At 43.7% G+C, this 24,881-nt stretch overlaps 2 protein-coding genes across 13 annotated transcripts in view; one reads left to right on the top strand and one right to left on the bottom strand.

The window, feature by feature from the left end:
• Window positions 1-281: 281 nt before the first annotated feature.
• Window positions 282-24,881, bottom strand: part of LOC110500641 (rap1 GTPase-GDP dissociation stimulator 1) — a 54,341-nt gene continuing 29,741 nt past the window's right edge. For all 12 annotated transcript variants that reach the window (XM_090214747.1, XM_090214750.1, XM_036958109.2 and 9 more), the window contains 8 exons: window positions 16,142-16,285; window positions 9,112-9,243; window positions 5,421-5,555; window positions 4,884-5,009; window positions 3,629-3,768; window positions 2,861-2,987; window positions 2,246-2,374; window positions 282-2,062 (listed from right to left, as the gene is read on the bottom strand). In XM_090214747.1, the coding sequence (XP_090070873.1) occupies window positions 1,935-2,062; window positions 2,246-2,374; window positions 2,861-2,987; window positions 3,629-3,768; window positions 4,884-5,009; window positions 5,421-5,555; window positions 9,112-9,243; window positions 16,142-16,285 (1,061 nt within the window). In that variant the 3' untranslated portion in view covers window positions 282-1,934. The remainder of the gene's footprint in view (window positions 2,063-2,245; window positions 2,375-2,860; window positions 2,988-3,628; window positions 3,769-4,883; window positions 5,010-5,420; window positions 5,556-9,111; window positions 9,244-16,141; window positions 16,286-24,881) is intronic.
• Window positions 17,083-19,525, top strand: LOC110500642 (CD276 antigen homolog). The gene is made up of 4 exons (XM_021578123.3): window positions 17,083-17,410; window positions 18,110-18,457; window positions 18,767-19,048; window positions 19,324-19,525. The coding sequence occupies exons 1-4, from the start codon at window positions 17,341-17,343 to the stop codon at window positions 19,419-19,421; spliced, it is 798 nt and encodes a 265-aa protein (XP_021433798.2). The 5' UTR covers window positions 17,083-17,340; the 3' UTR covers window positions 19,422-19,525.

Below are 24,881 nucleotides of genomic sequence, written 5' to 3'. Positions count from 1 at the left end.
GGTGTGATCAATGGAGATTACAGCACCTCAAAGCCAGGCATGTGAAGCTGCATTCTATTCGAGATGGAGCTTCTGCTTACCACTAACCTAATTGTCTAAGATCCATGAAGAGAAGTGAACAAGGATAGATGCGAGGGGACAACCATATGAAATGGAATGCAGCCTAGGTGACGCCAATGCACTCAGGAAACATGATTACAGTGACTTATCAATATTATGAAACAGACGTCACCCTCTTACTATATCAACAGGCAGTACAAACTCTAGAAACAGATACATTATCGCCAGCAATCATCTTTAATTATCTGTTTGAGTTACAATCTTCCAAATGTACAACTCAATGACATTTACAACAAACATTTATACTGTAACGCAGTTAGTTTGTAGTTACGTCTTGATTGGATTGTGTCTTTGTAAAGTTACAAATCTGAAATTACCATTCATACCTGACAAAAAAAAAAATTTTAACAAGACCGATTAGTAAACAAATAATTTATATTTAAAAAAAACGCCTATGTCACCAGACGTTGCCTAACGCAGTAATCCATCATGCTGGAATGGGCATGTTCTCGATACTTGGAGTGGGAGAGAAACCATCACACATGCAAACAAAGCGCTGGCTGGGATAAACCATAGAGAAATACCACACGTATTTGGGGGATCTGGACTGGCCCATTCTGACAGGGTTATGGGGAGGTTCTCGTAGCTGTCAGGGAGACCACGTGAAACGATGCAGCCAGATTCCAATCGACGGTGACGTTCCAGGTCATCTCTTTTGCAGTCACGTTATATAGATGATCAGATCTCACAACACCTGGAGAAGTGTTAAATAACTTAGGAACCACATTAATATGATCTAGAAATCTTCTGAAATGTGCAGCGCTACAGCAAAAAAGACACCCTGGAACCCCCCCCCCAAAATCAGTCTTCCCTGGCGCACCTGGCTAATCATAATCCATTCAGACATATACTACACACCTGGTAGGGCTGACTGCTTCACTGTACACTCCGAGACCAGGGAGAGAGTGACTGTTCATCTGGGGGATGTAACTTATACAGGATTCCTCAATGTTAGGTGAGAATTATTACATGCTAGTGGAGTCAGCCTAGGGTATGTTCAGTTGGGGTTAAACATTTACAACATTGCAGAAAGAAATCTAACACATTTAGTTAACACAATTCCCTATTCTACTTGACAGACGGTCATATCTGTTCTACATAATATATTTACATCTGAACATTCTGTAACATTTCCCCATTCTAAACATACCCTTGATATAACAGTAAGGTTGTTTGAGACAGCAAGTTAAGTTTAAATCGGGTTTGTATGAAAGTTAAGGGAAGAGAGAAGGATCGGTTGGGATTATCAAGAAAAATTGACTCGTTTCAAAGGAGTTAAGTACAACATGACTGAACTCTACTCAGCTCTGGAAGATCTGCCCAGGGCTGTGGTTTTGGGTATGCGAGGGTCAAAATGAACATGGACCATCAACTGGACTAAAACATGCAGTTCGTCTTCAACTCAAGCTAAGATGGGACATAGGATGGATGCATGGCTGCTTAGTTTGTTTTCAGACCAACCTACTCAGTTTTTTTTTGTTCTTTTGTATTGTTTTTCAACGGGTTTCACAGCTATGGTCATCATAAAAAGTGTTCTCTTTGTATGTCTATTGCAGAAAGAAAAGGCTGTCTTGTTTTTATTATGGAGGAGTACGCATGCGTGAGCGGCGGTAGTGTGGGAAGGCAGGCTAAAGGCAGGCTGTAAGGCAGGGGGGGGACCAGCTGGCTGTTGACAGGGGCAAAGGGACAGGATACCTTGGCACGTGATGATAGGACACACAGAGGGAAGTTCTGGAGAGAGAGGGAAGGGGGGCAGGGATTGGCTATGAGGCAGGCATTGGGGGGAGTGGGGGATTGCGGGCATTAAGAGTCCTTTAGCTCTGTGCCGTTAGCCTCTGCTCTGTGAGCGACGCCTGGTGGGACACCGTTTTGTTCTCGTGCGACCGCAGCTTGGAGACCACGTCGATGAAGGCCAGGCCCTGCACTTCTTTATGGAGAGGCTCTGGAGGAGGGAAAGATAACAGGTCTCATTCAGAAGTCTTTAAAGGAAGAGCACAAATCTAAACCAGAACATTCAGCTACATCCCAATGTCCATACTAGTACACCACTCTGCTATGCCTTAGCTTGGATATTGGAGCAGAAGTTGTGTCTAAGTGGCTAATTCAAAATGGCCGCCCCTTTTACCTGAGCCCATGACCGCACAGATGAGGATCATGGAGTTGTATTTGATCTCCGGGGCGGTCCTCTCGTCTGAGAGCAGCTTGTGGAGCACCTGCACCAGGCCAGCCCCGACAAAGTCCTTTTCAGCCCCCACTGAAACCATGAAAAACACAAGTCACAGACTAATTTGTCCAATTGTTTTAATGCATTTCAATGCCCCACCAGAGTCAATGCTTTGCTTCTGAGAAAAGGGTGTACTGAGCACCCCGTTACAAATGCTTCAACAGTGAATTTAATTTATACAGTGCATCTCACTAGGTCAAAATTGCTTTCCATTGTATGGTTCTAACTCACCCTGTGCATCATCAAACTACTTGCAGTTGATTCAAGCCATGCAATATCAGGTCATGTTCAGTAAGCATGGAAAATTGAAATTATTTTTAAACCGAGTAAAACAGGAACTTTGCCCCCCCCCCTCCATTTCTAAACATTTTACTACAGTGTGCCCTACTGAACACAACCCAGGCGCAGTCAAAGGAAGTGCTACCAATCTGGACTTTACAAAACCATGTGGCTAACACAGTAGTCAGAATTAGGCTGCACTGTGACATGAACCTGACTGTGACCCCTGACTCTTACCCAGGTCCAACCCGGCGATGAGGCCCAGAGCCACCAGCGCCTCGTTCTGCATGATCATGTGTTCGCTCATCGCCATGACTACTAAGTGCTTCACACCTGCCCCCTGGATGACTGTTTTTACGACGTCCTAAAACCACAAAAACAAACATTTCAAATGGGGCACAATTCTAAAACGGGGATATTTTCTCCACCTTGTGGGGGAGCTACTGGGTGTGCAGGGTTTTGCTCCAGCCCTGCCCTAACCCACATACCCTCTACTAACCCGCTGCTCATCAGGACTCTGATTAGCTGAAATCAGGTGTGTAAGTTAGAGCAGGGTGGGAGCACAAACCTGCACACCCAGTGACTTTCCAGGAGGAGAGACCACTAGGCCAGTCCACCCCTGCTCTAAATGATACATGACTTGTGTACGATGCGTAAGTATGACATCTCTAGCACTGCCACAGGGGTGCTATTCTGTCTAAAGACCTGCAAATAGGACAGAGGTCACAAATCGACAGATTAGAAGGAGAAAACCAGTCCAAGTAACACCAGTCATTCTCCCCTGAGATGAGACTGGATGGGAAGTGTAGCAGAACTGCCAACGCTAGGTCTAGGCATTATCCCACAAGAAAGATCCTATTTCAGGAAGAGTTAGACAATGAATCACAGTCCGTTGTTCCCCTTGATCTCAACAGTTCCATTATGGGTCAGAATGTATTCTATGGTCACAGCCAGCCAGCTAGTCAGTCACAGATGGTGTGTGTTTCCATGGCAGCTGGCCCTAACCTTTGATTTGCTGTGGCGGATGAGAGCTGAGAGCAGTCTGTTGGACTCTCCCATGACTCCTGCATGGTCCTTGGCCTCACACCACTCTACCAGACGCTCCACAAGCTTGGAATTGGTCCCCAGCTGGTCTGCCGCATCCGCTGGGGAGAAAACACCAGTTAACACTATTTTACATCCCCATTAACACTGGTAGCTCTCTGGTATATAGACTGAAATGACTCGACATAAAAACTAGTAACTTCTTGTTGAAATTATTTTTAAATGGGTCAATTCTTGGTAACAATGAGTACTTTCTAGTATTTGTTATAATGAATCTCTGAACTCCAGGAAGGAAGAGAAAAAAATCTGTATTGCAACAGCATACAGGTATTAATGTCCTATCACCTTGAATTGCCTGCTATTCTAACACCCTGTCAACATCGCACTGTGACACTCCGGTCCATAGCGACTCAAAGATGGACTCCATCGATCGCCATGTCACTTTGGATCCAGCTGGACTGCACTTGGCCTTGTTCGGTCCTACCCAACCCAACCACTATTCGATGAAGATGCAAACGTTTGGCGGAAAACATATCGCATTCTTTGCTTTTTAAAATGTATTTGTAATTTATTTTTTTAGACTGCACTTTCCAATCAATGGCTTCCCGAGTGGCACAGGTGTCTAAGGCACTGCATCGCAGTGCTTGAGGCGTCACTACAGATCCGGGTTCGATGTCTGGCTGCGTCGCAGCCGGCCGCAACCGGGTGACCAATGAGGCGACGCATAATTGGCCCAGAGTCTTCCGGGTTAGGGGATGTCCTTGTTCCATCTCGCTCTGCTGACACGGTCGCCAGTTGTACGGTGTTTCCTCCAACACATTCGTGAGGCTGGCTTCCGGGTTAAGTGAGCAGTGTGTCAAGAAGCAGTGCGGCTTGGCAGGGCCGTGTTTCGGAGGACGCACGGCTCTCAAAAATACTCTGCTTAATAAATAAAATCTTTGCACCTGGATTTGATACTGATCATTTTAAGGACAAATAGTGAGGTATGGAACAAATCAAGTTTAGAGCATCATTAGGAAAGCATTCTCGCCTCCATTTCAGAAAAGGTTCCTTTAGATCTTTCTGCAAAGTTAATGGGTTGAAACATTCACACCTGATTTTGGTCAATTTAAATAGAGCGCGAAGCACAGACGTCGGGGGCATCACTAGGAAGTTGTTCTACAGTGTATTAAATGAGCTATAATTGTGATATATAGGTGTTATAAAGATGCTCTACCCTGTGTGTCGATGAGCATGCGTAACGTCCCCAGCAGTTTGAACTGGACAGGAGGCATCTCTGACGGGAGGAACTTCAACACCGTATCGGACACACCAGCTGACAGCATTTTAGCCTTGTTCACCACTTAGGGAAAGATTATAAATAAAAGATTAAACATGTTAAATAAATAAATTCAAACTATGCTCCCTCCTCAAAGACATGTATAATCTGCTTTGTTTCCTTAGATATGGACTGTACATGTCAATGTTGTACACCATGAAAATAAACAATACACTAACTTAGCAACAATTGTATTCAACCAATATTAACCTAAGGCTCAAAGAAGGAACTTAAGTACAGGGAAGCACTTTTGACTAGAAGTTGTTTGTAGTTGCATTTGCCAAGACCTGCCCCCACCCACAGATCAAAGACGTACAGGGGAAGCACTTCTGACAGGAAATGAATGTTAAAAGACTTGCCTTGAACCTACGAGTCATATAGAAAATATAGAACACAGTATACTCAATCATGCATGGAGCGCCTTGGGCTTCTCACCAGGAATGGCCAGGTTGCGCAGGGCGCTGAGCGCGGCGTGCTGCACGGTGACGTTACCCTCCTCCACGTGGCGATCCAGCAGCTCCAGAAGCTTCTGAACAATGCCTGATTCCACCATCTGTATGCAGTTACCATCTGTGGGGGGGGGGGGGGGGGGGGGGGGGGGGGGGTGAATAGTAATTCAAGTAATTAAGTAGTAAGTAAAGCCACAATTTTCTAAACAATATTTTCCTGGCATTAATATTTCTGAAACTCTGTGGTGAAGCTGAGTAATGGCCTGGAATGACTGTCATGCTTGGGACTTGTATTCAGCTCTCTGAGTAAGAGTGTTTTCATTGGGGGGAACTTAACTAGGTAGAAAGTGGGGGGGCGTGCTAAAGTCGATTCTGTTCTACATGGCAGAGAAGTGTGTTTGCTCTATATACAGAACATTTGGAAATTACTCATACCTTCCTTTTCCCACATTGTTTACAGCCTTATTCTAAAATGGACCGAATAAAATAAAAAAACTCAATCTACAAACAATACCAAATAATGACAAAGCGAAAAACGTTTTAGATTTTTTGATTAAAAATAAAAATACCTTATTTACATAAGTATTCAGACCCTTTGCTATGAGGCTTGAAATTGAGCTCAGGTGAAACCTGTTTCCATTGATCATCCTTGAGATGTTTCTACAACATGATTGGAGTCCACCTGGGGTAAATTCAATTGATTGGACATGATTTGGAAAGGCACACGTCTATATAAAAGGTCCCACAGTTGACAGTGCATGTCAGAACAAAAACCAAGCCACGAGGTCGAAGGAATTGTCCGTAGAGCTCCGAGACAAGATTGTATTGAGGCACAGATCTGGGGAAGGTTACCAAAACATTTCTGCAGTATTGAAGGTCGCCAAGAACACAGTGGCCTCCGCCATTCTTAAATGGAAGGAGCTTGGAACCACCAAGACTCTTCGTGGAGCTGGCCACCTGGCCAAACTGAGCAATTGGGGGAGAAGGGCCTTGGTCAGGGAAGTGAACAAGAACCCGATGGGCACTCTGACAGAGCTCCATAGTTCCTCTGTGGAGATAAGAGAACCTTCCAGAAGGACAACAATCTCTGCAGCACTACCAATCAGGCCTTAATGGTAGAGTGGCCAGATGGAAGCCACTCCTCAGTAAAAGGCACATGACAGCCCGCTTGGAGTTTGCCAAATAGCACCTAAAGGACTCAGACCATGAAAAACAAGATTCTCTGGTCTGATGAAACCAAAATGTAACTATTTGGCATGAAGGCCAAGCATCATGTCTGGAGGAAACCTGGCACCATCCCTACGGTGAGCATGGTGGTGGCAGCATCATGCTGTGGGGATGTTTTTCAGTGGCAGGGACTGGGAGACTGGTCAGGATCGAGGCAAAGATGAACGAAGCAAAGTACAGAGATCCTTGATGAAAACCTGCTCCAGAGTGCTGAGGACCTCAGACTGGGGTGAAGGTTCACCTTCCAAAAGGACAACGACCCTAAGCACACAGCCAAGACAATGCAGGAGTGGCTTCAGGACAAGTCTCTGAATGTCCTTGAGTTGCCCAGCCAGAGCTCGGACTTGAACCCGATCAAACATCTCTTGAGAGACCTGAAAATAGCTGTGCAGCGATGCTCCCCATCCCAACCTAACAGAGCTTCAGAGGATCTGCAGAGAAAAATGGGAGAAACTACCCCAATACAGGTGTGCCAAGCTTGTAGCGTCATACTCAAGAAGACTCAAGGCTGTAATTGCTGCCAAAGGTGCTTCAAAGTACTGAGTAAAGGGTCTGAATACTTGTATAAATGTGATTATTCATTTTTTTTGTATAAATTAGCAAAGAAATTCTAAAAACCTGTTTTTTGCTTTGTCATTATGGAGTACTGTCAGTGGTTTAAAACTGTAACTTAAACTGTGGAAAATGTCAAGGGGTCTGAACGCTTTCCAATCACACTGTGATTCTAGAATCTGAGTGTTATATTTTAGTCTTTCGTACTGGTCCCCTGTGAGAATTGAACCCACAACCCTGGCGTTGCAAGGGCCATGCTGTACCAACTGGGCCACATGGGACCCTGATCAGGGGTGCGAAGGTGAACGGCAAGGCAATGGAGCGACGAACTGCCCTTGCTGTCTCTGCCTGGCCGGCTCCCCTCTTTCCACTCGGATTCTCTGCCTCTGACCTTATTACGGGGGCTGAGTCACTTGCTTACTAGTGCTCTTCCATGCTGTCCCTAGGAAGGGTGTGTCACTTGAGTGGGTTAAGTCACAAACGTGATGTCAGAGACCATGGTCGTGTGGTGCCAGATCAACAACCTCTCCCTCAATGTGATCAAGACAAAGGAGATGATTGTGGACTACAGGAAAAGGAGGATTGAGCACGCCCCCATTCTCATCGATGGGGCTGTAGTGCAACATGTTGAGAGCTTCAAGATCCTTGGTGTCCACATCAACAACAAACTATCATGATCCAAACACACCAAGACAGTTGTGAAGAGGGCACAACAAAACCTATTCCCCCTCAGGAGACTGAAAAGATGTGTCATGGGTCCTCAGATCCTCAAAAGGTTCTACAGCTGCGCCATTGGTGGCGCCACACACTGCCTGGTGTGGCAACAACTCGGCCTCCGACCGCAAGTCACTACAAAGGGTAGTGCGTACGGTCCAGTACATCACTGGGGCTATACTCAGCCTCGTCTCAGGGTAGTAAGTTGGTGGTTTGTTGATACCCCTCTAGTGGTGTGGGGGCTGTGCTTTGGCAAAGTGGATGGGGTTATATCCTCAGTGTCACCCGACCCACCCGTCTCCAGTATCTATGCTGCAATAGTGTATGTGCAGGGGACTGGGGTCAGTCTTATATCTGGTGTCCTGTGTGAATTTAAGTTCTCCCTCCCTCTCCCCTCCCGGAGGACCTGAGCCCTAGTATTATGCCTCAGGTAAGACTGGCTGTCCCCAGTCCACCTCGTCATGCTGCTGCTCCAGTTTCAACTGGTCTGCCTGTGGCTAGGGAATCCTGACCTGGTCACTGAACGTGCTACCTTGTCCCGGACCTGCTGTTTTTAACTCTCTCTACCTGCGGTCTCAAACTCAATGCTTGGCTATGAAAAGCCAACTGACATTTACTCCTGGGGGTACTGACCTGTTGCACCCTCTACAACCACTGATTATTATTATTTGACCCTGCTGGTTATCTATGAAGGTTTGAACATCTTGAAGAACAATATGGCCATGTACTCTTATAATCCCCACCCGGCACAGTCAGAAGAGGTTCCTCTCTAGAGTTTTTCCTAGCCACCGTGCTTCTACTATTGCATTGCTTGCCCTTTTGGGTTTTAGGCTGGATTTCTGTATAGCACTTTGTGACATCTGCTGATGTAAAAAGGGCTATAAATAAATTTGATTGATTGATTGATCAACTGGTGCTGTGGTGCTTATTACTAGAGAGAGAAGTGTATCTGTTCTACATGATCCAGTGTGAGTGATGAGATTAGTCAAGAGGCAGTTTTATCCTGAATAACCCATTTTGTTGGTTCCCTATCCCAGCAGGCAAAACTGGTTGAATTATTTCAGTTCAACATAATGTAATTTCAACATGGTAACGATGTCCTTTCAACAGTGCAATGACTTAATTTCAACCAGGTTTGCCCACTGAGCTGTTACTACAGACAACATGCGCAGTAATCTCTTTACCGTTGCGGGCAAAGTTGGCAATGGCCAGTGCCCCTGCCAACTGCAGCTGGTGGTTGTGGGATGGTACCCAGGAAAGGACCCTCTCGAACACACTGCCCTTGCCCGCGTCAAACAGCTTCTGCATGGACTCATCTGAAGGGAGAGAGATGTGGAGAGGCTGTCAACACAAAACCCCTGCCCACAGCACCAGAGGGGAGAGAGATGTCAAAACACCTGCCCACTGCACCAGAGGGGAGAGAGATGTCAAAACACCTGCCCACTGCACCAGAGGGGAGAAAGGCCATCAAAATGTCACAGCAGTTATTTACTAAACAAAAGAAATACACAGACCACACACAAATAAGCATATACGTTTCTGGAAGAAAATGTTACAGGATAAATGTCCTACTTCTTGGCTTTAGTATAACAAAGTGGTGAGTGAAGATTGGAAGGCAAGTAGAATGCTATGTTTATGTTTTGAGGAACAGAAATGGAAATGATCTATACTGTTCCGGAACAGAACCGTTATTTTAAAAGCATACATTCCGGGCATTTTTATTATTATTTTTTAAATAGATCAAATAGGCCCCACAAAAACAAAACAAAAAAATCACAACAAAGCACCTACGCAAGGCCACTGTCACTCATTAACGTATTCCAGTTTCTGTCTGCCAGCTGTAAATCTTTTGCCAGTGTGTGTCGCGTGCACGTTTGTATGCTACCTTGCCTCTACTCCCTCAAAAGCATAGGCTACTGATTTTACGAGCGTGATTTGGAAGATGGGGAGAGATTATTAATTTGAGAATAATTAATTCACTTTTTCAAAACGCTAGTAACAGATACTATAGTTATCACGTTTGATTTATTTAACAACAACAAAAAACTAAAAAAAAGGTACAACGTTTTAAATCTGGTGCTGCTCTGCACACCCAAATGTAGTTAACGAAGGTTCAAATCAGGAAGGCTTGTCTGAATACTTGTCCAACTTCATCCAGTAAGCATAACATCATTCACTTTGTTTCCTAGTCTATGGGCCGAGTGGGAATAAATCACCAGCATAGTCTTGTTTCTTCTCCTCTCCTATAAGCCATGTGTGAAACATCATTCTCCTATTTACCTTATAGCCTAGAAGCACTCCCCCCCCAAAAATACACATTCCGCATGCTTGTCTATACAGAAAAATAAAATACTTCACCAGAAAGCATGACTTAGCCACAGAGGAATCGAGGATCATTAGCTGTGGACTGTTTCACAAGCTCGTAGGCCTATCAATGCCTATTTGAGAAGACCAGTATTTGGGCTGCGCGCGTGGCAATAGGACTAGCTGATTATTGAGTTGAGGTTGTCAGTGAAATGTTGAGACAAGATGGGGAGGGGTGTGGCGACGATACAGGAGAGTCTTTCTCCAGAACGGAAGAAGCTGGCGATCTTGTAATTAATGACTTAACTTTCATCATTTAAAATTCCGATTTTTACGATGAACCACGTGGCAAGGATTTTTTAGAAACCAAAACGTTATTATTGAAATGAAATATTAAAATCATAACTGGCATGCAGAATGGTAGGATCAATTGTAAGCTTCCACAAACCTGAAACTCACCGGCCGCCTATGAAGTCTGAAGCATTTTGAAAACATAATTGTTTGAATCCTGAATGTTTTATTTTATGGAGGCATGTCTAACACCTATGAGGCAGGCCTACCATCTACCAATCCTACCATTGAGACATGCCCCATAACACGAAAATAAAAACGGCAGGATTCATCCAATTAAGTTAGTTTTCAAAATTCATACTGCCTCCAGCTCACATTGTAAAGTGTTTGGTGATGCACTAATAGCCTGCTGAGTGCACTTGAATGGTGTTGGATTCCAGCTCGAAATATACGTCATGTTATCATAGTAGAACTTATTGATTACTTTCCATGTAAAAGGAATGTAAAGTCAGCAAAAAAAGAAACGTCCCTTTTTCAGGACCCTGTCTTCAAGATCATTTGTAAAAATCCAAATAACTTCAGACTAGAGGTTGACCGGTTACGAATTTTCAACGCTGATACCAATTAAATCGGCCAATTTTAATTTTTTGCTTTGTAATAATGACAATTACAACAATACTGAATGAACACATATTTTAATTTAATGTAATACATCAATAAAATCAATTTAGCCTCAAGTAAATAATGAAACATGTTCAATTTGGTTTAAATAATGCAACAGTAAGAACAGTAAGAAAAACAGAAGTAAAAGTGCAATATGTTCCATGTAAAATATGTGCCATGTAAGAAAGCTAACGTTTCAGTTCCTTGCTCAGAACATGAGAACATATGAAAGCTGGTGGTTCCTTTTAACATGAATCTTCAATATTCCCAGGTAAGAAGTTTTAGGTTGTAGTTATTATAGGAATTATAGGACTATTTCCCTCCCTCCCTATACCATTTGTATTTCATTAACCTTTGACTATTGGATGTTCTTATAGGCACTTTAGTGCTGCCAGTGTAACAGTATAGCTTCCGTCCCTCTCCTCGCTCCTCCCTGGGCTCGAACCAGGAACACATCGACAATTAGCGCGTCCTAACTAGCTAGCCATTTCACTTCAGTTATACGAGCCTCATCTCGGGAGTTGATAGGCTTGAAGTCATAAACAGCGCAATGCTTGACGCACAACAAAGAGCTGCTGGCAAAACGCACGAAAGTGCTGTTTGAATGAATGTTTACGCGCCTGCTTCTGCCTACCACCGCTCAGTCAGATTATATGCACGCTAGATAATATCTAGTAACTAGTGATTGATTGTTTTTTTTTTATAATATAAGTTTAATGCTAGCTAGCAACTTACCTTGGCTTACTGCATTCGCGTAACTCCTTGTGGAGTGCAACGAGAGAGAGGCAGGTCGTTATTGCGTTGGACTAGTTAAGGTCGCAAGATTGGATCCCCCGAGCTGACAATGTGAAAATCTTGGCGGTTAACCCACTGTTCCTAGGCAGTCATTGAAAATAATAATGTGTTCTTAACTGACTTGCCTAGTTAACCAGTTAGAGCTCTAGGGGCGCTATTTCATTTTTGGATAAAAAACGTTCCCGTTTTAAGCGCGATATTTTGTCACGAAAAGATGCTCGACTATGCACTGACACGGCCTGCAACGAAAACATGCGGTCTCTCCTTCACTGCAGCCGAGGTGAGTAAGACATTTAAACGTGTTAACCCTCGCAGGGCTGCAGGCCCAGACGGCATCCCCAGCCGCGCCCTCAGAGCATGCGCAGACCAGCTGGCCGGTGTGTTTACGGACATATTCAATCAATCCCTATACCAGTCTGCTGTTCCCACATGCTTCAAGAGGGCCACCATTGTCCCTGTTCCCAAGAAAGCTAAGGTAACTGAGCTAAACGACTACCGCCCCGTAGCACTCACATCCGTCATCATGAAGTGCTTTGAGAGACTAGTCAAGGACCATATCACCTCCACCCTACCTGACACCCTAGACCCACTCCAATTTGCTTACCGCCCAAATAGGTCCACAGACGATGCAATCTCAACCACACTGCACACTGCCCTAACCGATCTGAGCAAGAGGAATACCTATGTGAGGATGCTGTTCATCGACTACAGCTCGGCATTCAACACCATAGTACCCTCCAAGCTCGTCATCCAGCTCGAGACCCTGGGTCTCGACCCCGCCCTGTGCAACTGGGTACTGGACTTCCTGACGGGCCGCCCCCAGGTGGTGAGGGTAGGCAACAACATCTCCTCCCCGCTGATCCTCAACACTGGGGCCCCACAAGGGTGCGTTCTGAGCCCTCTCCTGTACTCCCTGTTCACCCACGACTGCGTGGCCACGCACGCCTCCAACTCAATCATCAAGTTTGCGGACGACACAACAGTGGTAGGCTTGATTACCAACAACGACGAGACGGCCTACAGGGAGGAGGTGAGGGCCCTCGGAGTGTGGTGTCAGGAAAATAACCTCACACTCAACGTCAACAAAACTAAGGAGATGATTGTGGACTTCAGGAAACAGCAGAGGGAACACCCCCCTATCCACATCGATGGAACAGTAGTGGAGAGGGTAGCAAGTTTTAAGTTCCTCGGCATACACATCACAGACAAACTGAATTGGTCCACTCACACAGACAGCATCGTGAAGAAGGCGCAGCAGCGCCTCTTCAACCTCAGGAGGCTGAAGAAATTCGGCTTGTCACCAAAAGCACTCACAAACTTCTACAGATGCACAATCTATCACCGCCTGGTATGGCAACTGCACCGCCCTCAACCGTAAGGCTCTCCAGAGGGTAGTGAGGTCTGCACAACGCATCACCGGGGGCAAACTACCTGCCCTCCAGGACACCTACACCACCCGATGTCACAGGAAGGCCATAAAGATCATCAAGGACATCAACCACCCGAGCCACTGCCTGTTCACCCCGCTATCATCCAGAAGGCGAGGTCAGTACAGGTGCATCGAAGCTGGGACCGAGAGACTGAAAAACAGCTTCTATCTCAAGGCCATCAGACTGTTAAACAGCCACCACTAACACTGAGTGGCTGCTGCCAACACACTGACACTGACTCAACTCCAGCCACTTTAATAATGGGAATTGATGGGAAATGATGTAAATATATCACTAGCCACTTTAAACAATGCTACCTTATATAATGTTACTTACCCTACATTATTAATCTCATATGCATACGTATATACTGTACTCGATATCATCGACTGTATCCTTATGTAATACATGTATCACTAGCCACTTTAAACTATGCCACTTTGTTTACATACTCATCTCATTTGTACATACTGTACTCGATACCATCTACTGTATCTTGCCTATGCTGCTCTGTACCATCACTCATTCATATATCCTTATGTACATATTAACCTGTTAGAGCTCTAGGGGCGCTATTTCATTTTTGGATAAAAAACGTTCCCGTTTTAAGCGCGATATTTTGTCACGAAAAGATGCTCGACTATGCATATTCTTGACAGTTCTGGAAAGAAAACACTCTGGAGTTTCAGAATCTGCAAAGATTTTGTCTGTAAGTGCCCCAGAACTCATTCTACAGGCGAAACCAAGATGATGCATCACCCAGGAATTAGCAGAATTTCTGAAGCTCTGTTTTCCATTCTCTCCTTATATGGCTGTGATTGCGCAACGAATGAGCCTACACTTTCTGTCGTTCGCCCAAGGTCTTAGCAGCATTGTGACGTATTTGTAGGCATATCATTGGAAGATTGACCATAAGAGACTACATTTTCCAAGTGTCCGCCTGGTGTCCTGCGTCGAATTCGGTGCGCAATTGCCAGCTGCTTCTACTTTACCATTTGATTCAGGGGAGAAAGCATGTGTCCAAGAACGATGTATCAATGAAGAGATATGTGAAAAACACCTTGATGATTGATTCTAAACAACGTTTGCCATGTTTTCAGTCGATATTATGGAGTTAATTTGGAAAAAAGTTCCCGTTTTGAGGACTGAATTTTCGGATTTTTTTTGGTAGCCAAATGTGATGTATAAAACGGAGCTATTTCTAATACACAAGGAATCTTTTTGGAAAAACTGAGCATCTGCTATCTAACTGAGAGTATCCTCATTGAAAACATCAGAAGTTCTTCAAAGGTAAATGATTTTATTTGAAGGCTTTTATGTTTTTGTTAATGTTGCGTGCTGGATGCTAACGCTAATGCTAACGCTAAATGCTAACGCGAAATGCTAACGCTAGCTAGCTACTTTTACACAAATGATTGTTTTCCTATGGTTGAGAAGCATATTTTGAAAATCTGAGATGACAGTGTTGTTTACAAAAGGCTAAGCTTGAGAGATGGCATATTTATTTCATTTCATTTGCGATTTTCATAAATAGTTAACGTTGTGTTATGCTAATGAGCTTGCTGATAGATTTACACAATCCTGGATACAGGGGTTTTTTCATAGCTAAACGTGACGCAGAAAACGGAGCGATTTGTCCTAAACAAATAATCTTTCAGGAAAAACTGAACATTTGCTATCTGAGAGTCTCCTCATTGAAAACATCTGAAGTTCTTCAAAGGTAAATGATTTTATTTGAATGCTTTTCTGTTTTTTTGTGTAAATGTTGCCAGCTGAATGCTAATGCTAAATGCTACGTTAGCCATCAATACTGTTACACAAATGCTTGTTTTGCAATGGTTGAGAAGCATATTTTGAAAATCTGAGATGACAGTGTTGTTAACAAAAGGCTAAGCTTGAGAGCTAGCATATTTATTTCATTTCATTTGCGATTTTCATGAATAGTTAACGTTGCGTTATGGTAATGAGCTTGAGTCTGTATTCACGATCCCGGATCCGGGATGGGGAGATCAGAAAGGTTAATGCAGCTGGTGGCCACACCAGATACTGACTTACTTTGGATTTTGACCCCCCCCCCCCCCCTTCATTCAGGGACACATTATTCCATTTCTGTTAGTCACATGTGGAACTTGTCCAGTTTATGTCTCAGTTGTTGAATCTTCTGTTCATACAAATATTTACACAGGCTAATAAGTTTGCTGAAAATAAACGCAGTTGACAGTGAGAGGACGTTTCTTTTTTTGCTGAGTTTATATGTTGGGGTCATTGAAGGGTGAAAAGGGACTTGGTGTATGTTTATAAAGCATGTTTTACTCCAGCAACAATAACCTGTGGAGCAGCAGGAGAAATCCCACTCAAAATAGGCTCTGTATGCTGTGCGCGTAGGATAGTTGTGTTGGATAAATAAGATAAACGATGACTAACAGATACACACACAGGCCAATTTAAATTACACAAAATTATGCAATTGAACCTATAGACCGATAAGCATGACAGTCAAATCCATTTCCATCGATTGGTATTTCCATCAATTAAAAAGCATTATTTTGCAATGCATTTTCCTTTCTCCCGGTAATTTTTTATTTAAAAATCGGCTTTTCATAATATTTTTGGGCCAAAAGCCGGCAATTGCTGGCTAACGGAAATCGATGTTGGTTTGTGTGTGTGTGTGTGTGTGTGTGTGTGTGTGTGTGTGTGTGTGTGTGTGTGTGTGTGTGTGTGTGTGTAGTACCTCCCAAAAGCAGCAGCACCATCAGATCTGAGGCAGTCTTGAGCTGGGCCACATCCTCATCCCTCTCCCCATTCACGGTGTGAGTCACCACATCTAACAGACACTCCACCAGGCCCGCCTCCACCAACTGCAGCTTGATCACATCTGAGAGACAGTTACACAAAATTAGAAAATGACAGCATTTCCTGGAGGTGGATTAACTATCATTCAACTCCCACACACCCCACTTTTGTTCCTTTAGACTATACACCCCAATCATTGTCCATTTCTGTCCGTCAAAAGTACTTGAGTCAACAATTATTCGGACTGTGTGAGTTTGTCGGACAATCGTTAACTGTAGTCATTCATCCGGCAATAACTGTTGGGAGCTGGAAACACAAGCATTTCATTACACCCGCAATAACATCTGTACGTGAGCAGTAACATTTGATTTGAAATGACTCGCATTGAAAAAGCATTGGCTGCATCTGAAATTCTCAGACACAAAATCCCAGTGTTCTGACAGCCTCATCTTTTTCAGGATGTATATCTTGATATTTTCTTTATGTACTCAATTCCTACCTGAGTGTCAGAGTAAAAAAAAAACAGCAAAAAAATAATAAAAAAACATTTTTTTTTAGGTGTCCACTGTCCAGACATGGATAATGATGGTTCAGTATACACCCAGTGTACAAAACATTAAGAACACCTGCTCTTTCAATGACAGACTGACCAGGTGAAAGCTATGGTCACTTGTTAAATCCACTAGATAAAGGGGAAGACAGGTTAAAGAAGGATTTTTATGTCTTGAGACAGTTGAGACATGGATTGTGTATGTGTGCCATTCAGAGGGTGAATGGGAAAGACAAAAGATTTAAGTGCCTTTGAATGGGGTATAGTAGTAGGTGTCAGGCGCCCTGGTTTGTGTCAAGTACTGCAACGCTGCAGGGTTTTTCATGCTCAACAGTTTCCTGTGTGTATCAAGAATGGTCAGCCAGCCAAAAGAGATTCACAACAACAAAAAAATGATTCACTCCAGCAGGGAACTGATTACAGGAATACTGCATGTTGTAAGCGGAGACAGAGTGGGCGCAGTTAGACAGAAGCAAATATAAAAGGAAAATGCTATATTTAGTTGTAAGACGTGAGCGCCCAGAGTCCGCAGCTGAACTGAAGGACTTCCATGTGATTTGCTGAACGAATGCAGTCCACTCAAGAACATGGCTATGAACTGGAATTCCTGTCTCACTTTTGTCGTTTCATTTCTGGTCTTCAAGTTATCCCACTTAAGTAAGTCTAACAATTGAGTTATCTTCAATTCATATAATCTTACCAGTAATATAGATGGAGTGATTATTTAAAAAAAAAAAGTGTTACTAAATATGCAGATGAGAACATCAAGATTTATGTGGTCAATTATTTGCTAGGTCAAAGGTTTGTTTGAAAATAACAAAAGTGGTTTCGAGACGCATTCAACACAGTAATGAATTGTCCATTTTGGATAAAAATGTTTGGACATAGCCCTATATCCAAACTCTGTCCTATTTGTCTATTTTCAAAAGGTACTGGATGCAGGTTTGTTTGTGCCATTTGTGCTAACCATCTACAATGTCAAAGTACAGCACACAGTATGGTTGTACTGTACAACTCAACCGACTATTTCTAAAAACCCCAGGAGTAAGAAATGGAACGGCACACTTCCTGAACCACCTAAATCTGGAGTGGCAGGTACCCACCCTACTGGTTAAGAGCGTTGGGACAGTAACTGAAAGGTCGCTGGTTCGAATCCCCAAGCCGACATGGTGAAAAATCTGCCGGTGTTCCCTTGAGAAAGGCACTTAAGGTTAATTGCTCCTGTAAGTCACTCTGGATAAGAGTGTCTGCTAAATGACTCAAATGGAAATCTTTCACAGAACAGCTTTGGCTCAGTGGATAATGCCTTTTATGAGAATGAGGTTCTATAAAACCTATATTTTTCTGTCTTCGTAGCGGAGTTTGAGACCACTGTTCCCAGTGAGACGCAGCTTGCCATCCTGGGGCAACATATAGTCCTAGACTGCAGCTTCCCTGTGGACAAACAATGGGATCCAACGCGGTGCCAGATTGAATGGAAGTTAGACAAGGTGGTGGTCCACAGTTTCTACTATGGTCAGGACCACCTGAACGACCAGAGCAGTCGCTATGTCAACAGAACCAGCCTGTACCACTCTGATATACAGAAGGGGAACGCTTCTCTCAGGCTGGAACGTGCCACTCTGGGAGATGAGGGAAACTATACCTGCACTGTGCACACAGAAATGGGCCCAAAGAGGACATCTGTATCCCTTAAATTAGCAGGTAACACCCACATCTTTATTTCTGCTTTTTGGAACAAGGAATAAAAGTATTTATTCCTAATTTTTTGAGAAACAATCAAGCACCTTGTATAAGAGATATATATATATGACTCATGATTTTGCACTCTTTACAAACATGTTATTCAGTAGAACATTTAGTTGCTTTAACAGCAATTTGTCGCCAATGAAGTAGATAGGGGTTGTTATGGTCACGCTCCCCTTCATATTCTTAGCAACTACACTTCTGCAGAAGGCATACAGTTAGTCATGATACTACTTTAACATCCAATTATATCATTGTTCGGTATAGCATTCTACCCTGAGCCTCGCCTGAAGTTCTCAACCTCTGCCTGTGGTGTGGAGCTACTCTTGACCACCGAGGGGTACCCCCGACCCTCAGTGCAGTGGCTGACTGTCAGTGGCGAGGACGTCGGCGACGACACAGTCACACACCTCTCCCAGGACACACAGGGCCTATACACTGTTTCGAGCACAGTATCCCTGCAAGGAGCGGTCAATAAGACCCTGACGTTTGTCTTAAAGAACGAGGCTCTGGGACAGGAGATCAGGAGAAACATCACACTTCTCTCAGGTAACTTAAAGGACAAGGAAATATCATTTTTTATACGGCAGTGCATTTGTTGTAAAGTGAAAATGAAAAAGGTAGGTTGTCGGTAGTTTATATATTAAGTGAAACTGGAAGAAAGAGGCAGGCCTACGTAGATAATGTGTTGTTGTGATAATGTGTTGTTGTGATAATGTGTTGTTATATATTAAGTGAAACTGGAAGTAAGAGAGGCAGGCCTACGTAGATAATGTGTTGCAAAGCGAATCTGACTGTCTTTTCACTTGTTTTTTTAATAACAGGAAATAGTGTTGACGTGTCACCTGGGGTTTACCAAGAGAGATGGTGGTTTGTTATTACTGTCCTGGCTGTGATGCTGAAATACTTGTTGTGTAACTAAAATGTAACCATTTGTTGTTTTGCTTCTTGGACTAATTTGTAATGATGCACAATGCCACTAAGAAAATTGAATAAACTGTACAGAATGCATCTGTAAATAAGTAAGTTTGCTATGCTGCATTTACAATTATTATGTAGATCTATGTACTGTATATTACAGTCATATGTCCTAACATCGGTAATACCCTCTTTAAACTAGGGGGCACTATTTTTATTTTTGGAAAAATAACGTTCCCAAATTAAACGGCCTATTTCTCAGGACCAGATGCTAGAATATGCATATAATTGACAGCTTAGGATAGAAAACACTCTAAAGTTTCCAAAACTGTGAAAATATTGCCTGTGAGTGTAACAGAACTGATATTGCAGGCGAAACCCTGAGGAAAATCCAAATCAGGAAGTGCCTCTTATTTTGAAACCGTTGTGTTCCTCTGCACCCCTATTTGGCCATTGAAAGGGATATCAACCAGATTCATTTTTCTACGTATTCCCTAAGGTGTCTAAAGCACTTTGACGTAGTTTCACGCCTTTATGTTGAAGAATGAGCGTAAACGACTACATTGCGTAAGTGGCCAGCTGAGGGCTCAGAGTGATTCTTGTGTAAAAGACAAAAGGTAGTCGTGACCGCTATTTCCGGTGGATTTCTCAACATAAAGTGACCAACAAACGGAGGTATTTTGGGTATAAAAATAATCTTTATGGAACAAAAGGAACATTTGCTGTCAAACTGGGAGTCTCGTCAGTGAAAACATCCGAAGATCATCAAAAGGTAAACGGTTAATTTGATTGCTTTTCTGATTTGTGACCAAGCTTCCTGCTGCTAGCTGGACATATTGCTATGCTAGGCTATCGATAAACTTACAAACGCTTGTCTTGCTTTGGCTGTAAAGCATAATTTCAAAATCTGAGATGACAGGGTGATTAACAAAAGGCTAAACTGTGTTTCACTATATTTCATGAATTTATATTTTTTTACCGTTGCGCTATGCTAATTAGTGTAGTTGATGACAATTCTCCTGGATCCGGGATGGGTAGTTCCAAGATAAATCCTTAGTGTTGCCCTGCACTTGGAATGCTTTTCCAACAATCTTGAAGGAGTTCCCACATAAGCTGAGCACTTGTTGGCTGCTTCTTCACTCTGCGGTCGACTCATCCCAAACCATCCCAATTTGGTTGAGGTCAGGGGATTGTGGAGGCCAAGTCATTGGATGTAGCAACCCCATCAATCTCCTTGGTCAAATAGCCCTTACACAGCCTGGAGGTGTGTTGGGTCATTGTCCTGTTGAAAAAACAAATTATAGTCCCACTAAGGGCAAACCAGTTGGGATGGTGTATCGCTGCAGAATGCGGTGGTAGCCATGCCGATTAAGTGTACCTTGAATTCTAAAATAATCAGACTGTCACCAGAAAAGCACCCCCACACCACCTCCTCCATGCTTCACGGTGGGAAATACACATGCGGAGATCATCCGTTCTCACAAAGACACAGCGGTTGGAACCAAAAATCTCAAATTTGGACTAATCAGACCAAAAGGACACATTTCCACCAGTCTAATGTCCATTGCTCGTGTTTCTTGGCCCAAGCAAGTCTCTTCTTATTGATGTCCTTTAGTAGTGGTTTCTTTGCAGCAATTCGACCATGAAGGCCTGATTCACACAATCTCCTCTGAACAGTTGATGTTAAGATGTGTCTGTTACTTGAACTCTGAAGCATTATTTGGACTGCAATTTCTGAGGCGGGTAACGCTAATTAACTTATCCTCTGCAGCAGAGGTAACTCTAGGTCAATGACGGCCTAGGAACAGTGGGTTAACTGCCTTGTTAAGGGGCAGAATGACAGATCTTTCTTTACCTTGTCAGCTCGGGATTCGATCTTGCAACCTTCCCGTTACTAGTCCAACACTCTAACCACCTGCCGCTTCATAGTGATTGATGGTTTTTGTGACAGCACTTGAAGAAACTTTCTAAGTTATTGAAATTTTCCGTATTGACTGACCTTCATGTCTTAAAGAAATGGACTATTGTTTCTCTTTGCTTATTTGAACTGTTCTTGCCATAATATGAACTTGGTCTTTTACCAAATAGGGAAATCTTCTGTATACCACCAACACCTTGTCACAACACAACTGATTGGCTCAAACGCATTAAGGAAAGAAATCAACTTAAGGCACACCTGATAATTGAATGCCAAGAGAGTGCAAAGTGGTCATCAAGGCAAAGAGTGGCTACTTTGACAAATCTCAAATATATTTAGATTTGTTCAACACGTTTTTGGTTACTACATACCTGTCATTTAATCATTTTGATATCTTCACTATTATTCAACAAAATAGTAAAAACCCTTGAATAATTAGGTGTCCTAAAACGAGAGAGAGCGTGAGCACACAGAACAAAAATTTAAAACGCAACAATTTCAAAGATTTTACTGAGTTAAAGTTCATAAGGAAATCAGTCAATTGAAATAAATTCATGAGGCCCTAATACACTGCTCAAAAAAATAAAGGGAACACTAAAATAACACATCCTAGATCTGAATGAATGAAATATTCTTATTAAATACTTTTCTTTACATAGTTGAATGTGCTGACAACAAAATTACACAAAAATGATCAATGGAAATCAAATGTATCAACCCATGGAGGTCTGGATTTGGAGTCACACTCAAAATTAAAGTGGAAAACCACACTACAGGCTGATCCAACTGATGTAATGTCCTTAAAACAAGTCAAAATGAGGCTCAGTAGTGTGTGTGGCCTCCACGTGCCTGTATGACCTCCCTACAACGCCTGGGCATGCTCCTGATGAGGTGGCGGATGGTCTCCTGAGGGATCTCCTCCCAGACCTGGACTAAAGCATCCGCCAACTCCTGGACAGTCTGTGGTGCAATGTGGCGTTGGTGGATGGAGCGAGACATGATGTCCCAGATGTGCTCAATTGGATTCAGGTCTGGGGAACGGGCGGGCCAGTCCATAGCATCAATGCCTTCCTCTTGCAGGAACTGCTGACACTCCAGCCACATGAGGTCTAGCATTGTCTTGCATTAGGAGGAACCCAGTGACAACCGCACCAGCATATGGTCTCACAAGGGGTCTGAGGATCTCATCTCGGTAACTAATGGCAGTCAGACTACCTCTGGCGAGCACATAGAGGGCTGTGCGGCCCCCCAAAGAAATGCCACCCCACACCATGACTGACCCACCGCCAAACCGGTCATGCTGAAGGATGTTGCAGGCAGCAGAATGTTCTCCACGGCGTCTCCAGACTCTGTCACGTCTGTCACATGTGCTCAGTGTGAACCTGCTTTCATCTGTGAAGAGCACAGGGCACCAGTGGTGAATTCGCCAATCTTGGTGTTCGCTGGCAAATGCCAAACGTCCTGCACGGTGTTGGGCTGTAAGCACAACCCCCACCTTTGGATGTCGGGCCCTCATACCACCCTCATGGAGTCCGTTTCTGACCGTTTGAGCAGACACATGCACATTTGGGGCCTGTTGGAGGTCATTTTGCAGGGCTCTGGCAGTGCTCCTCCTGCTCCTCCTTGCACAAAGGCGGAGGTAGCGGTCCTGCTGCTGGGTTGTTGCCCTCCTACGGCCTCCTCCACGTCTCCTGATGTACTGGCCTGTCTCCTGGTAGCGCCTCCATGCTCTGGACACTACGCTGACAGACACAGCAAGCCTTTCTTGCCACAGCTCGCATTGATGTGCCATCCTGGATGAGCTGCACTACCTGAGCCACTTGTGTGGGTTGTAGACTCCGTCTCATGCTACCACTAGAGTGAAGGCACCGCCAGCATTCAAAAGCGACCAAAACATCAGCCAGGAAGCATAGGAACTGAGAAGTGGTATGTGGTCACCACCTGCAGAACCACTCCTTTATTGGGGGTGTCTTGCTAATTGCCTATAATTTCCACCTGTTGTCTATTCCATTTGCACAACAGCATGTGAAATGTATTGCCAATCAGTGTTGCAGAAGCCACATTGTTTGAATGCAGTCAGTTGTACAACTGACTAGGTATCCCCCTTTCCCTCACCAGATTGATCTATTCATTTTGTTATTATTTTACATTAGTATATGGCTCCCCCTCTTGCCCATTCATTGTACTGCGGCAAGTGTGTAGTCTAGGACAAATGGAAGAAGTTGGGCGTTCGGTAAGAGTCCTAGCTAGACGTGTCTTGAACATACATAGCAGACCATATTATGTCTTTACAGTTCCAGTAATCTACGCTTTATATTGAACAGAGAATTCATTTTTGTTAATATAAATAATTGCGGCACCATGTCCCTGGATCTCGGAGTGCTTTTTGCTGTTTGGCTTTTGGGAATCTTGAATGTGGACTGTACGTGTTGGGGGAAAAAACCCGCTTCAGGCTTGGGCAGTGGCTATGGTCAAATGGTAAAGAGGTCACTACAGCAGTACGGTCATAGACGAGAGAAAGGTATACAGGGTTCGTGTGTGGGGAGAGCGAGATTAGATGTTTGAGTCTGGGATTGTATTGTGTATGCATGTGTGAGTGTGGTGCATATGCGTGCCAGAGAGAGGGAGAAGTTCTCTGGAGTAGAGTTAAATCAGGACATCGTCTAAGAACATGGCAGAAGGGGATAACTCAGTGTGCTGCCAAGAATGATGACAACAGTCAGTGAGTCTCTCCCTCTGTCACACATGCACACACGCGCTCAGTCTAACACACGAGTGTAGAAAACATTAGGAACACATTCCAAATATTGAGTTGCACCCCCTTTTGCTCTTAGAACAGCCTCAATTCGTCGGGGCATCAAATCAAATTTATTTGTCACATACACATGGTTAGCAGATGTTAACGTGAGTGTAGCGAAATGCTTGTGCTTCTAGTTCAGAAAATGCAGTAATAACCAACGAGTAATCTATCCTAACAATTCCAAAACTACTACCTTATACACACACAAGTGTAAAGGGATAAAGAATATGTACATAAAGACATGAATGAGTGATGGTACAGAACGGCATAGGCAAGATGCAGTAGATGGTATCGAGTACAGTATATACATATGAGATGAGTAATGTAGGGTATGTAAACAAAGTGGCATAGTTTAAAGTGGCTAGTGATACATGTATTACGTAAAGATGCAGTAGATGATAGAGTACAGTATATACATATGAGATGAGTAATGTAGGGTATGTAAACATTATATTAAGTAGCATTGTTTAAAGTGGCTAGTGATATATTTTACATCAATTCCCATTATTAAAGTGGCTGGAGTTGAGTCAGTGTGTTGGCAGCAGCCACTCAATGTTAGTGGTGGCTGTTTAACAGTCTGATGGCCTTGAGATTGAAAAACAGCTTCTGTCTCTCGGCCCCTGCTTTGATGCACCTGTACTGACCTCGCCTTCTGGATGATAGCAGGGTGAACAGGCAGTGGCTCGGGTGGTTGTTGTCCTTGATGATCTTTATGGCCTTCCTGTGACATCGGGGGGTGTAGGTGT

This window comes from Oncorhynchus mykiss, chromosome 21, assembly GCF_057628025.1.
Source record: "Oncorhynchus mykiss isolate SJ-2025 chromosome 21, ASM5762802v1, whole genome shotgun sequence".
In the NCBI taxonomy this organism is placed as follows: Eukaryota; Metazoa; Chordata; class Actinopteri; order Salmoniformes; family Salmonidae; genus Oncorhynchus; species Oncorhynchus mykiss.
Note: the sequence above shows the minus strand (reverse complement) of the source record. Positions and strands in the feature narration are given on the sequence as shown.